This window comes from Poecilia reticulata, unplaced genomic scaffold, assembly GCF_000633615.1.
Source record: "Poecilia reticulata strain Guanapo unplaced genomic scaffold, Guppy_female_1.0+MT scaffold_212, whole genome shotgun sequence".
Classification (NCBI taxonomy): domain Eukaryota; kingdom Metazoa; phylum Chordata; class Actinopteri; order Cyprinodontiformes; family Poeciliidae; genus Poecilia; species Poecilia reticulata.
The window spans coordinates 393471-406948 of NW_007615022.1; the positions used below are offsets into that span (position 1 = coordinate 393471).

The following is a 13478-nucleotide window of genomic DNA, read 5'->3' on the forward strand; positions in this document are numbered from 1 at the left end:
CAGAACCACCAGAACCACCAGAACCAGGAGCTAAAGAGGCTCACCAGCCTGAATAAGAAGGCTGGTTCTGTTCTGGTTCTGATTGTGGATCCTCTGGTGATGATGATGCAAAGAAGGATTGTTCATAAAATCAATCAAGTTCTGCCGGAGCGTATTCAGTCAGAGGCTTCTTCAGCGTTGCTGCAGCACAGACTGCTACAGGAGATCCTTCTGCCAACAGCCATCAATAACTGAAGAATCTATAAATGATTTACTTCTCATAAAACCAGRGAAAATCTCCAGAGGTTCGTTTCTCCTGATGTTCTGTTCGGGTCCAGATAATTTAGAGATTATTATTATTTCCTCAGATCATTTTCATACTTTGATCGTTTCTGTGTTTGTATTTTTGTCATTCCGGTCCGTCGGTTCCGAAACTCTGACCTGATGTTCTGGTCGGTGTTGGCGAGCATAAACCCAAACACACGAAGAAGAAAGATGAAACCTGCTGCTGGCGCACATGTGCGCGCATGGGCGAGGCGTGTGCGTGTCCGCGGCGGGAGCGCGCCTCGTGCTGCTGATGCTGCGGATGATGAAGAGGAGGACGATGAAGAGCGATCGGAGCATGGAACCCAGCTGATCGATCAGAACTCTCAGGTTCTCTGGACCGGTTCTGCTCTCCGGACCGGACCGGGCCGCGGACCACGTGACGCCGCCGGTGCAGGTGACCCAGGTAAGCTGGACCGGAACTCCCGCTAAAAGTCTGCGGGGTGAAGCTGTGCGGCGCGCGGGAGCCGAGCAGCGCGAGCCACGGTGGTTGTTATGGTGATGTTCGGCTCAGAGTCCGAACCGAACCGGGCTGAGGGAAGGACCCGGGTCAAGCTACACGGGGAAGAGASGGGGTCCGCTGAGGTTCGGTTCTCTGAGTTCAACAGGAAGCAGGCAGCTTCCGGTTCGGCGGCTGATCCAGGTCCAGCTGCAGGAACGGAACAGAACCGGCAGGTGAGTCTGGGATTGCTGCTCTCTGATTGGCTCAGCCGAGGCATGCGCGTGCGCGACTCGTCTTTGTGTTGACATGTGGAATCAGCTGATTGACGTAAACACACAAACTTTACCCAGAGCCAGCGAGAGCCAATCAGAGAGCAGCCTGGGGTCACATGGCCCAGCTGTCGCGAGGCCAGGGCGTAGAACCGGGTTCTGGTCCCGGTGGGCCAGCCGGCATGGACGGCCTAACGGGGTAACCCGCAGRTTAGCAGAATAATATAATTATGGTCTGGTTGTTGTGTCTGACCGTCACCATGACAACAGGAACCTGGCTTCACCTCAGAAAAGCTAGAAGAGCAAAACCTCGCCTGTCCTCTAGGGGCTCCACAGAGTCTCCGTTCCTTCAGTCCGGACAGTTCGGAGGACAAGTTCTGGCATTTCGGCTCTTTTCTTCTTCTCTGTTATGTTTGCTGTACCACGCTGCCCCCAGAGGTTACTGCTGGTACTGCTCCGTTTGGATAGCTACATCTTGCTAACGTCCCCACTGAGGTCCGGCGTTTTCAGGAGAAAGTTTCCACCATCGGTTGGACTCTGGTACACAAACCCAAACGTGTAGGGTTGCATCATGCTAGCACCACGACAAACACTACCACGTCTGGTAATGTTTCTCCATCCTCAGTAGTTGGTGTGTGACGCCAGTAGCTCCACCCTAACYGGACTGTACCTTGACCTTTGGACCTACGACTATCGGGGGACCATGCATGGTGTGGTCATGGTGTGGTCATGGTGTGGTCATGGTGTGGTCATGGTGTGGTCATGGTCTGGTCATGGTGTGGTCATGGTCTGGTCATGGTCTGGTCATGGTGTGGTCATGGTGTGGTCATGGTCTGGTCATGGTGTGGTCATGGTGTGGTCATGGTCTGGTCATGGTGTGGTCATGGTGTGGTCATGGTGTGGTCATGGTGTGGTCATGGTGTGGTCATGGTGTGGTCATGGTGTGGTACCGGTCGGTTGCACAGGGAAACAGAACAGCGCTGTCCCATCACCAGATTGGAAGATATTCAGGTCTTCAGGTTGGGATGGAGCAGAGTCCTGGCTTTACTTCCTCATGACTGTGGAGACCAGCAGCCTTTGGGGTGAGGAACCAGAACCAGTGAGTGGAGGGGTTCATCCAAACTGGGTTTGATGGTAGAGGAGGCCCCTCAGGCTGCTGCCCTACCGGCCGATGGCAGCGTATAAACCGTGATGAATCAGGACCCAGAGGTTCTGAGCCTGGCTCCAGAGACACTGCTCCTCAGTGAGAAGCATCTCCAGACCATTCGAGTTGGATCTTCAAGGTTCCAGGAAGTACCGGGACCAGCTGCCGCTCTCACGGTGGAAGTTTATTGGCTGATTCTAATCTCTGTTTAGGATGGAAGCCCCTCCCACATCACCTCTTCCATCCACCTGCTGATGGTTAAGGAACGCACCCAGTGAAGGAGTTCCAGGGTTCTGGGTCCATCCTTTTCTCTAACAGAACCGGAGCAAAGCCCGTTTGGTACCAGAGGTTAGTTTTCATTGCAGCTTAGCGTTTCAATGTGTTCTCTGTAAATGTTCTCCTTTACTTTGGATCAGTCAGTGTTGCTGAGCAAAACCCCAAATACACAAAGAAGAAAGTCGAAACCTGCTGCTGGCGCACATGTGGTTCTGGTGGAGTCCGGGCCACCAGAACCCAGACTGGAGTTCTGTTCACAGAACCTTGTTTCCTTACAGCAGATTGGAGAAAGTAACTTTCAGTATTCGGTTCTCCAAGCAGCCATGAAACACTCACCCGGACAATCCGCTCCCCGTTTGGTACTGATCCAGTTTGGGTCGGAACCTATTCAACCTTACTAGGCAGCAAATGGAGGAACCGAGACCAGAACCTCTGGACCTGACAGACTGATCCTGACTCCAAGGAGAAGTTCTGTTTCCAGCTGGAGGTCCAAACAGGTTTTCAGGTTTTAATCCATGTTCTGGTCAGACAGAACTGAGGAAGTCCAGGATTGACTCTGAAGAAGGTTCTGTTCAACTGCACCGGTTCTGGTGGAGTCCGGGTCCAAACCCGACTAGATGTGTTTGTCCTTCTGTAGAACAATAATATGCTAATTATTAGCTTAGCGCTGTAGCATTGTAGCTAGCATTGAAAAGTTTCAGATTTTTCAGAAATTATCTGATTTTTCCAGATAAATTTACGTCTGTTAACTTTCAGCTGAATAAAGTTTGGCGTCTGTGTTTCAGTTTTGGATATCGAGTTTTAGAGAAATATATTCATGCTCTTATTTTGAAGTCTGTTTACGCAGCACTTTCATTTCCTCTCCTCATGCTCTGTATTTTCTCCCCAACTATGACAAACATGAAACTGGTAGATGACGAACATCTGCTCTAAAATCTGAAAAATGTTTCAGGGTTAATGTTTTTGAGCTGATCTTTAGTTCTGTAGTGATCCCGTAGCATGATACCTTCACCACTGTGCTTCAGTGTTCTGTGGTTTGGGTGCAGAGTTCTGGGCGGGTTTCTGGTTCCCAGACCCAAACAGAACCGCCCGTTCCTCACATGTTGCTCTGGTTCTGTACAGAAGAACCAGGCTGTCCTGTCATGGCTGCCAGTTCTGCTGGGTTCTTCTGGGCCCACATTATTGTGAGCCCGGTTCTGCAGTTGGAACGTTGCTGCTGCAGATCAATGCTCTGTGTGTTTACTGACCCGGAGGTCAGTAAACGCCTCGCAGCAGCGGCTCAGTGGGTCTGGTGCTGAGGCTGCCGCAGTGCCKCTGAGCCTGGAGCAGCAGCGCTGTGTGTGATGGATGTAGGTCAGACTGATTCTCTGCTCAGCAACAGCACAGAGTCCCAGCAGCCAGTCCTGAGCTCTGATTGGCTGAGAGCTGCAGCCAGCCAGCCAATAACCTTTCACCCCTCCGAGCTGAGTGTGTGTGTGTGTGTGTGTGTGTGTGTGTGTGTGTGTGTGTGTGTGTGTGTGTGTGTGTGTGTGTGTGTGGCTGCTCTGTGAGGCCGGTGTTTCCTCTGAGGTTCCTTCAGTGACCCGTTTTCAGAACCAGGCTCTGGGTCAGTGAGCGGAGTCTCTGAGGTTCTGCTGGGTTTGGACCGGGCCTAGACAGTGATTATTATGAGGAAGCTCTGGTTCTGTCTGATGGGTTCTATTCCGAAGCAAAAGGTCCGGACAGCTGGGTTCTGGTTGTTTGGTCTGAAGCTCTTCTGGTTCCTGATGGTTCTGGTTCCAGTTGCAGTGACGCGTCTCACACGTATTTTTATCAGAACAGTTTTTTCTCACTTTTTGTTTGAATGGTAATTTCATTACAAAGTGACTGTTACCATGGCAACCATGGTAACTTGATGTGAAACGCGGAAGAGCCCGCCCCCCTGCTTCCGGCGGGAGCCCAGACATGAAGAGCCAGCCTGAGAAGATAAAAGACGTTTAAAGGATAAATGTCATAATTATTATAGTAAATCAAATACATGAAACTCCTTCCTACAGGTGAGAATATATCACAGATTTCAAAAGAAAAGAAAATCAGAAGTATAGGAAATAGCGCCCCCTTCACTTCCGGATTGCCACGGTCCCATTTCCAAATAAGGTCTGAGATTGACGGTGGTCCGTCCCGCCCCTTCCTGTTTGCTGCAGCCAGGTGGACTTTCTCTCAGCATGTATTTGAACTTCTCTCTTTTGTTTACTTTACGGCAGCTCACAGGTTTTAGCAAATTCTGTTTCTTTCGGTGAACTTCTAAGTCTGCTCCTTAAGTCGCATCTTTTCGGGCCTGCTACTGCCTCTAGTGGCGTGGGGTGGTAGCACAACTAATGTAATTACATTACTAAATCAGAWTACCACAAMGTMTTTATTATTTACTATTCATTCTGGAATTACTGACATTATAAAACAACATATTTTTTCATTTTCTTAAGGATATAGAGCTAATTAAATGACAAACAATACTTTACATTATAAATAATTTCTATATATYTCCATCAATTATAGGAGGAACAAAAGAAATAAGGAGACATGAAAAACAACACGATCAACTATAATAAAAAATACCATTTGCCATGTATATGTAAGAAATATAATTGAGCAAAAGTCAATAACAACAAATGAATTAAATACAGCAGAATAACAACCCAGGTTGTTACAACCAGGGCTGTTAAACATAAGCAAAAATTTATTTTTTTGTTTTACAGTGCCATGTATATTATTGAGACTTTTTGTTGTAGAGTCTTATATATAGAAAAAAATAAAATGAATATTTAATATATAAACGAGGAAAATTTCCTTTGACTCTAAAATGATAAATCATATTCATTAATCACATTATTACATTATTACACGTGTTAAATTTTAACATTTTAACTCAACAACCTCAAGTTGGGTGACCTCAAGGTTTTCTTAAAGGGTAGAGTCTCTGAGAACAGTTCTTAAAAACATGGTCAGGGTTTTCAGCACAGCTGATCTGACTGTCCAGCAACGACCAGAGGAATTTAAAATCTGCCACAGTTTCAACAGGTTGGCCATCGAGAGAAACTAGAACCACTTTCAGTTCTGGTCATTTAATTAGCTCTACTTCCTTAAGAAAATGAAAAGGTATGTTCTTTTGTGGGGGAATGTATCTTTTACTGTTCTAGTAATGTCAGAATGAATAGTAAATAATAAATACGTTGTGGTATTCTGATTTAGTAATGTAATTACATTAGTTGTGCTACCACCCCACGCCACTAGAGGCAGTAGCAGGCCCGAAAAGATGCGACGTAAGGAGCAGACTTAGAAGTTCACCGAAAGAAACAGAATTTGCTAAAACCTGTGAGCTGCCGTGAAGTAAACAAAAGAGAGAAGTTCAAATACATGCTGAACTTGTATTTTCACCTTCCTAAAGGTAAAAATATATCACAGATTTCAAAAGAAAATAAAAACGGAAGTATAGGAAATAGCGCCCCCTTCACTTCCGGATTGCAATGGTCCCATTTCCAAATAAGGTCTGAGATTGACGGTGTTCCGTCCCGCCCCTTCCTGTTTGCTGCAGCGAGGTGGACTTGGTTTTAAAGGATGTAGACCTTAAATTTGAACACAGTGTTTTTTGTTCGACTCCCTCTAGTGGTCTGGAGCACTTCCGTTTTCAGCACTTTTTGTTTGCTGCATTTCATTTGTGGTTGTAGTCTTTTTTGTTTGTCTCTTTTTTTCTTTGCGTCTCTTTTTTGTTTGCATGTTTTCTGTTGCCGCGCATTTGCACCTGTCGGGCCGGGAGCTCCAGGTTCGGTACACCGAGAGAGAACGCATGTCTCCCGGCAAATCGTTATAAAAACTCCCGCTAGTTTCCCCTTATGAGTGGAGGTGGACACAGATATTAAGTCAGATAATAGCTGTAAACATTTTTGGTTCACTAAAGTATTTAATTTATTCCTGAGCAAATGGGTTTGACTGATTAAAGTTAAGCTTTCAAACATTATAGTTTAACTTAACTGTGATGTCTTGCATCCTGAGATATGGAGAGTATTTGAAAATGAATAATTTGCTTACATTCCTTGCTATAAATGTTTAAACATTTTAGAATCAGATTTATTTTTTACTATGGAACAGCCTTCATTACAAAAGGTGAAGAATAATACAGAAATAAAGAGTAAAAAAACAAACTTCGAGTCCATTTCTTTTCTTCGCCGCTCTGTGCTTCACGTTGTCACGGTTGCTAAGCAACATAACGCCGAGCCGGAGGCTAGGCAGCTAGCCGGAGGCTAGGCGGCAGCTAGCCGGAGGCTAGGCGGCAGCTAGCCGGAGGCTAGGCGGCAGCTAGCCGGAGGCTAGGCGGCTTCTCTCTTCTGGTCGTCCATATTCGTGGCCTTCGAAGGACCCGTCTTCCGTAGACCGGGCCGTTTCTCACATAGACATGATAAAAGGACAATGGACCGCCCTCGTCTTATCAATACATATTTATATATAAACACAAAGAATGATTAATACTGAATAATGTTAGGCTATGCATGTTTAGCACACACACACACACACATCTATATATATATATATATATATATATATATATATAGGTTTTTTTTCATGTTTTCCAGCACCAGTTCTAGCTTAACCCTTGTTCGTACAGGACTGAGCCAAACATAGAGGTCTATGGAAAATGAAACGGGTTTTACGTGTGTGGGGTCGGTTGGACCCATTTCGACATACAAGGGTTAAGAGTGATTGGGTCCAAAATCCCATGCGAGATTCATCCGTGCTGCAGGGAATCCGTCTCTCCTTAAAGACATTTCCTCCTCCTTCCTCACATCGTGTCTTTAGGAAACCTTCAGAACAAAAATGGGAGATTTGGGAGCCATCTTACTTTGACAGAGTGAAATAAATAATAGCCACTGCCGCCTGGGTAAACTGTCATGTAATATGATTTTTATAATAAATATTGTTTCATTTCTATAGTAGGCTCTTGTATCAGTTATCCAAGTCAATATTAGAAAATAACTGAAACTTTTTAATATAATCTCGGTGATCTTTCAGAGTGGGGGCTGAACACCAAGCTAGCACTATATATACTTTATAACTATACCAGCTGGCATTAGCTGGTGTTTCGCCGGTGGACATAAATACAGTAAAGTAATATTATAATCACAATATAATGTCCATCTTACTTGTGAAATGTTGTTTGTGGAGCCTCACATCAATAATCCATCGATCTGATCAACAATATCCCTCAGTGCTGAGGCATCTTCTGCTGTTTTGGTTGAGACAAGCAGGAGGGTCTTTTGTTTGCTGCATTTTATTTGTTTGCATGTTTTCTCTGTTGCTGCGCATTTTCACCCGTCGGCCACCGTAAAGTTGTGTTTGAAGATCAGCTTCCAGTACCAAAGAGCCTGTTGATGGAAATTGTCTGAGCTGGCATATCAATGTCTCTCAGGTAGGCAGTATTAACAGAGGCTCAGATCTACCAGACCCAAGGTGTAGGTTGTGCAAGGAGGCCCTGAGACAGTCCAGCACATAATAGCAGGGTGCAAGATGCTGGCAGGGAAAGCGTACATGGAACGACATAACCAAGTGGCAGGCATAGTGTACAGGAACATCTGCAGAATATGGACTGGAAGCCCCGAGATCAGAGTGGGGAAAAACCCCAAAGGTGGTGGAGAATGACCGAGCTAAGATCCTATGGGACTTCAGATCCAGACAAGATGGTAATGGAGAACCAACCGGACATTGTGGTGGTGGATAAAGAACAGAGGAAAGCCGTTGTGGTGGATGTAGCAATACCAAGTGATTACAACATCAGGAAAAAGGAGAGTGGAGAAATCAGGAACTCAGGGAGGAACTGGAAAAGRCCTGGAAGGTGAAGACCACAGTGGTGCCTGTGGTCATCGGGGCCCTCGGGGCAGACAGTCACCCCCAAACTGGAGCAGTGGCTCAAACAGGAACATCATCAGAGCTCTAAGTCCAGAAATGTGCAGTTCTAGACACAGCAAAGGTACTGGAGGAGAGAGAGAGAGAGAGAGACAGAGAGAGAGAGAGAGAGAGAGAGAGCACCCGCGGAGGGTGAGAAACTTTACTGGTCGATTTTCCTTGTTTTGTTGTGATGAAGTTTTATTTTTGATTGATTTATGTGAGCAGTGAGATCCGTCGTAACCGTTGATGGATATTTCACAGCTCTGACGGCGCGATGCCTTTGACCAGCTGTTGTCCTTTCTGGTGTCAAAGTCTTACTTGTAATTCACAAATTCTAATCTTTTACTTTTTTAGAAAAGCTGTTTGAATTGTTTTAATAACACATTTCACAAGTTTCTTTGTTTTGTTTATGCCAAATCAGACCAAAATTAATGCTGTTCCATCTGAGGACAGTCAGGAAACAAAACAAAAAGTTAAGTAAAAAAATGTTAAAGTGAGCACACATATCCTGTCTCAATGGGTTTTCTATTTTTTTAAACAAAGAGTTCTGATATATTGTTTAAATTTCTATCTAAAGGCTGAAAAGCAAGTTTCTGATTTGAGAATTTAGATTTATGTGATATTTTCCTAATAAAATTAGGTTGTTAATTTAAAAAGTGAGGGGAAAGAATTTCCTGTGAAATAAATGAACAAACTAGTCATTCAGTCATTCAGCTCAGCGTGTGACGTATGAACCGTGTTTGGACCTTTTGGTTCTGGTCAGAGCCAAGCAGCTTCAGTCGGAACATTTCTGTTTCACAGCCAGCAGGGGGCAGCAGAGTCCGTCATGTTTACGCTGTTTGGCGCAGCAGCCAATCAGGACACAGCAGGGGCGGGACTAGGAGGTGACCTTCAAGGGCCGTGACCTTCAGGGGCCGTGACCTTCAGGGGCCGTGACCCCAGGGCGCAGCAAACAAAGAAAAGAAAGTCAACAATAATAAAACAGTTTAGTGGTGAGACTCAGTGACAGAACCCGACCAGAACCCGACTCAAATGGACCGAGCTCAGTGCTGGAACAGAGATGGAAACAGAAAGTTTTTAGTTGGTTCTGTTAATCCAGAACCGTCCAGGCTGGTCATGCTGTGGAGCGTTTGGGCCAGATGAAGGTTCTGGTTCTGACTCGTCCAGTGACTCCCAGTGCTGTTCACTCCTCCCTCGCTCTCTCTCTTCCTCTCTGTTTGCCGCTCGTTTCCTTCTTCCTGTTTCCTGCTGCCAGCTTCCTGTTCCTAGGCGGCCGGCATAGCAGCAGCAGAACCAGCCCGCCGGGTCATTGGACCGCTTCAGACGGGATCAGCAGCAGAATCTGCTCTTCATGTTGGAGTTTTACTCGTTTTGATTCAACGCTGTTAATCCGGTGCTGAATCCGTCTGCCCAGCAGGAGGCGCCGCAGCAGCAGAACCGGGACCACGGGCCGGTCCCTCTCTGGTTCTGGTTCTGGTTSTGATCTGGAAGAAGTTTTCTTTGTGTGTTCATGTTGCATCTCAGTGAGAAAAATCTGATTTTCTGCCCTAAAACTGTCATAACTCCTGATATTTCTTCTTCTTCTGTGGTTTTGCCCTCAGGTTGAACACCCCCTGCAGGCCRCCATGGGAGCCGCAGCAGCTGCCTGAGCGTCTCACCTGTTGGATGGCTGCAAGTGAGAACCACTGGAGGGTCTATGAAGTGGCTCAGCAGGTGAGGAACACCTGGTGGCGCGCCACAGGTGAGCCGGGCTCCGTGGACAGGACCGGAGTGACGAGGGGGCGGAGTCACATGGGAAGAGCATGCCATGGAGGTCAAAGGTCAACTCATTTTAGCACCTGGTAAGAGAATAGTTGGGAAAATCTGTCCGTCTCCCCTGCTTCCTGTCTCACCTGTGTCCTTTGTGCAGAGCCCCTCACCTGTCCAAGCAGGAAGCAAAAAGAGCGAATGGCAGAGCTGCAGGAGAGGAGGCGGAGCCTGCAGGTGCTACTGAGCGCGCGATTGGCCGAGCTGAGGCGGATCTGCCTCCAGGAGGCGGTGAGTGATGTCACAGCAGGAAGCGAAGCCTGATTGGTCCGGCCGCTGTGCGCTGAGGCGTGTGCTACGCTCTGATTGGTTAGGAGCTGACAGGTGCGGTGCCAGGCGACTTCCCTCTGGAGGCGGGCGAGAAGCCGCCCTGCGTCCGCAGACGAGCGGCGCCGACCCGCCAGGGGAACAGGAGGTGTCGAGCGGAGGTGAGCCGGGTTTCTCATCAGGTATGGACAGAACCAGCCGATAACAGAACCTCTGACCRGGCCGTGGGACAGAACCGTTTCGATCTGCAGTGACGGGTTCTGATGCATCTGAAGGCTAAGGTTCTGTTGCTCCGGTCCAGAACCAGCAGAACCCAGCGGCGGATCCAGTGTAAAACCAGCTGGTTTAAATTGGATCCGGAGTTCTGTTTGGAGGTGTAGTCTGGTTCTGATGAAGCAGCGCCCCCTGCTGGTCGGCTGACCTGGTTCTGTTTGTGTGAAGCAGGAAGAAGACGGCCAGCGGCCCAAACCCAGAAAGACGCTGTTCAGCGCCGCGCTGAGGAAACACAGCGATTCTGAGAACGGCACACACACTCACACACACACACACCACGGCAAGAGGACGGTGCACCGGGGTTGCCACACAGGTAACACACACACAGGTAACACACACACAGGTAACACACACACAGGTAACACACACTTCTATGGACCCGTTGCGGTGTGATGTCACACAGCAGGTCCCGCCCCCAGCTTCCTGTTGCAGGGCTAAAAGCCTAGATGTAAACAATAACAGTCTCTTCATTTCCACACTGTGACCCCTAACCCACAAAGTACCGTATTTTCCGGACTAGAACCATGCGGCTCATAGCCCGGCGCGGCTTATATGTGGACTTTTCTTCCACCASCAGGGGGCTCTTTAGCAGGAAGTGAATCATTGGAAGTCAAAATTGGAAATAAAAGAAGAAAGCGCCCATTAAAACGGAATTAGGTTTTAATAGGGAATTAAAATTTGAGAATGTTGTTGGTCAGTTAAATAGCATTAAGGGGAAAAAGAAGATTTTTAAAAATAATACTGGGATCATTATGAGAATCTGAGGTATAGATATTAGGATCCAGTAGATGGCAGTAGTGTAACAATAATGGATCAAGCTGCTGTTGACATCTAAATAAGAAGAAGAAGAAGAAAGCGCCTATTTTCATTTAGCACATTTAGCTAGTAGCAACACGAAGGAGATTTTTCTCTTCAGACTCATACGCCCTCATAATCAGTTCAGTTAAATCTAAACTTGGCAACTTTTTCTTTTTAAACCGTAATAAATGTGATATTCAGTCGCCCTGTTATGACTCAGATGTTGGCTGTTCGACCCCCTGCTGCTGCTGCATGGTGTGGAAAAGCTGGAGCAGCAGAGATATCTGAGGCTTATAGTCCGGAAAATACGGTGTGTTTGTGCACTATGTGGACAAAATGTCCTCACAATGTTTGTGAGTAAGTGCTCATAGTTATCAAAACACACACACACACACACACACACACACACACACACACACACACACACACACACACACACACACACACACACACACACGCCATTGTTTCTGGAAGGAAGGCCTCTTCCTGCCTTTATCCTGAACCACAGTTTGTGTTTTTCCAGAGGATACAGTGAGATCAGAGAGCAGCTCCACGTCAGACTCAGCAGGAAACGACAACGGTAACACACACACACACACACACACACACACACACACACACACACACACACACACACACACAGGCAGGGTTTCTGGTTTCAGGAGAACAAAACGTCCCGACTGTGTCTGATGTTCTGTAAACGTCGGGATGAAATCAGATCAGACTGAAGCAGCCGATGTCACTAGTGGCGCCCCCATGAGGGTAATTTAGGAACTGCCTGTCAGGTGACAGCAGATGCACTGGATGCTGGTCCTCCAAGAATCAGTCTAACCAGTTGGTCATCTACCAAACTCCGCTCAAAGTGTCGCCTGCTGGTCCGGTGGTCCACGTTGTGTCAGCTCCGGTCCCTCCAGGACTTTCGTGATGCGTCATGGTGACCAGCAGGATGACCTCAGGTTCTGATGTTCTGTAGAACGGCCCTACTGGTCGCTGGTTCTACCATCAACATCACCGAGCATGTATAGGGACGGACCCAGACAGCTTCCAGAACCGGCAGCTGGGATCTCAGAACCAAAGGGGCGTGGCCTAAATCTCAGCAGGCAGGTGGTTGGTAAAGTCCTGGCAGGATTCGGTGCTGATGTGGATCGTCTCTGTGTTGACAGACAACGGTGGGTCTCAGTGTCGCCCCCTGCTGGTTTCTGCTGGATCTCCTGTGGAGGTTTTCAACCAGAACAAAACCAAGAAGTCGTCGGTGCTCAGCAGGTATGCCGGACCTCCATGATCCGCTCGGGCGCTCCTGACTGGAAAAACCAGTTTGCCCAGTTAGTTTTATGTTTGGTGCCTGCCAATCAGAAGAGTTTCTCACCACTTGACCTCTGACCTTTCAGGACTGAGCACCGTGAGAGCACCAAGCCCCCTCCTCTGCCCCCCTCGCAGCCTCCCCCTCCCCCTCCCCGCTCCCAGGACTCCTCCTCCTCCTCCGACGCGGGGCGGGAGGCGGGCTGCCGGGCGTCGCGCCAGAGCAACGGCTCCGACAGCCTCCTGACCCACAGCACCCCCCCGGAGGACGAGGGTGGGGCCCAGCAGGGGGCGCTGCGGCCTAATGGAGCCACTGTTTCCAGGGGAACGAACGCGGCCGGGTCTTTCTGGAGCTCTGAGTCGCTGACGGAACGGCGCGGCAGAAACCACCTCGCGGCCCCAGAGGGGGGGCTCCGCGTCCGAGGGGGGGGCTACAGCGAGGTTCTGCTGGACTACGTCTGGGAGAAGCAGCGGCAGCTGCAGCGCCAGCAGTCGCAGCCCAGCAGGCCGCTCCACAGCGCCGGCTCCGCCCAGCAGCCCGCCGGAGCCCCGCCCACCTACCGCGGTCACCACGGCGACCAACGCAGAGTCACCGTCACCCGCACCAAGTCCTGTGGCCCGTTCCTGCCAGTGCAACAGAACCACGGTGACATCACCCAACAGGCTCCGCCCACCATCCAGCCAG

At 48.4% G+C, this 13478-nt stretch overlaps 1 protein-coding gene across 1 annotated transcript in view; it reads left to right on the forward strand.

Moving 5' to 3' along the window:
- Positions 1-1884: 1884 nt before the first annotated feature.
- Positions 1885-13478, forward strand: part of ccdc120a (coiled-coil domain containing 120a) — a 12373-nt gene continuing 779 nt past the window's right edge. The window contains exons 1-8 of the mRNA XM_017303207.1: positions 1885-2506; positions 9952-10191; positions 10260-10387; positions 10471-10584; positions 10868-11009; positions 12018-12074; positions 12658-12757; positions 12883-13473. Coding sequence (XP_017158696.1) covers positions 10158-10191; positions 10260-10387; positions 10471-10584; positions 10868-11009; positions 12018-12074; positions 12658-12757; positions 12883-13473 — 1166 coding nt within the window. The 5' untranslated portion in view covers positions 1885-2506; positions 9952-10157. The remainder of the gene's footprint in view (positions 2507-9951; positions 10192-10259; positions 10388-10470; positions 10585-10867; positions 11010-12017; positions 12075-12657; positions 12758-12882; positions 13474-13478) is intronic.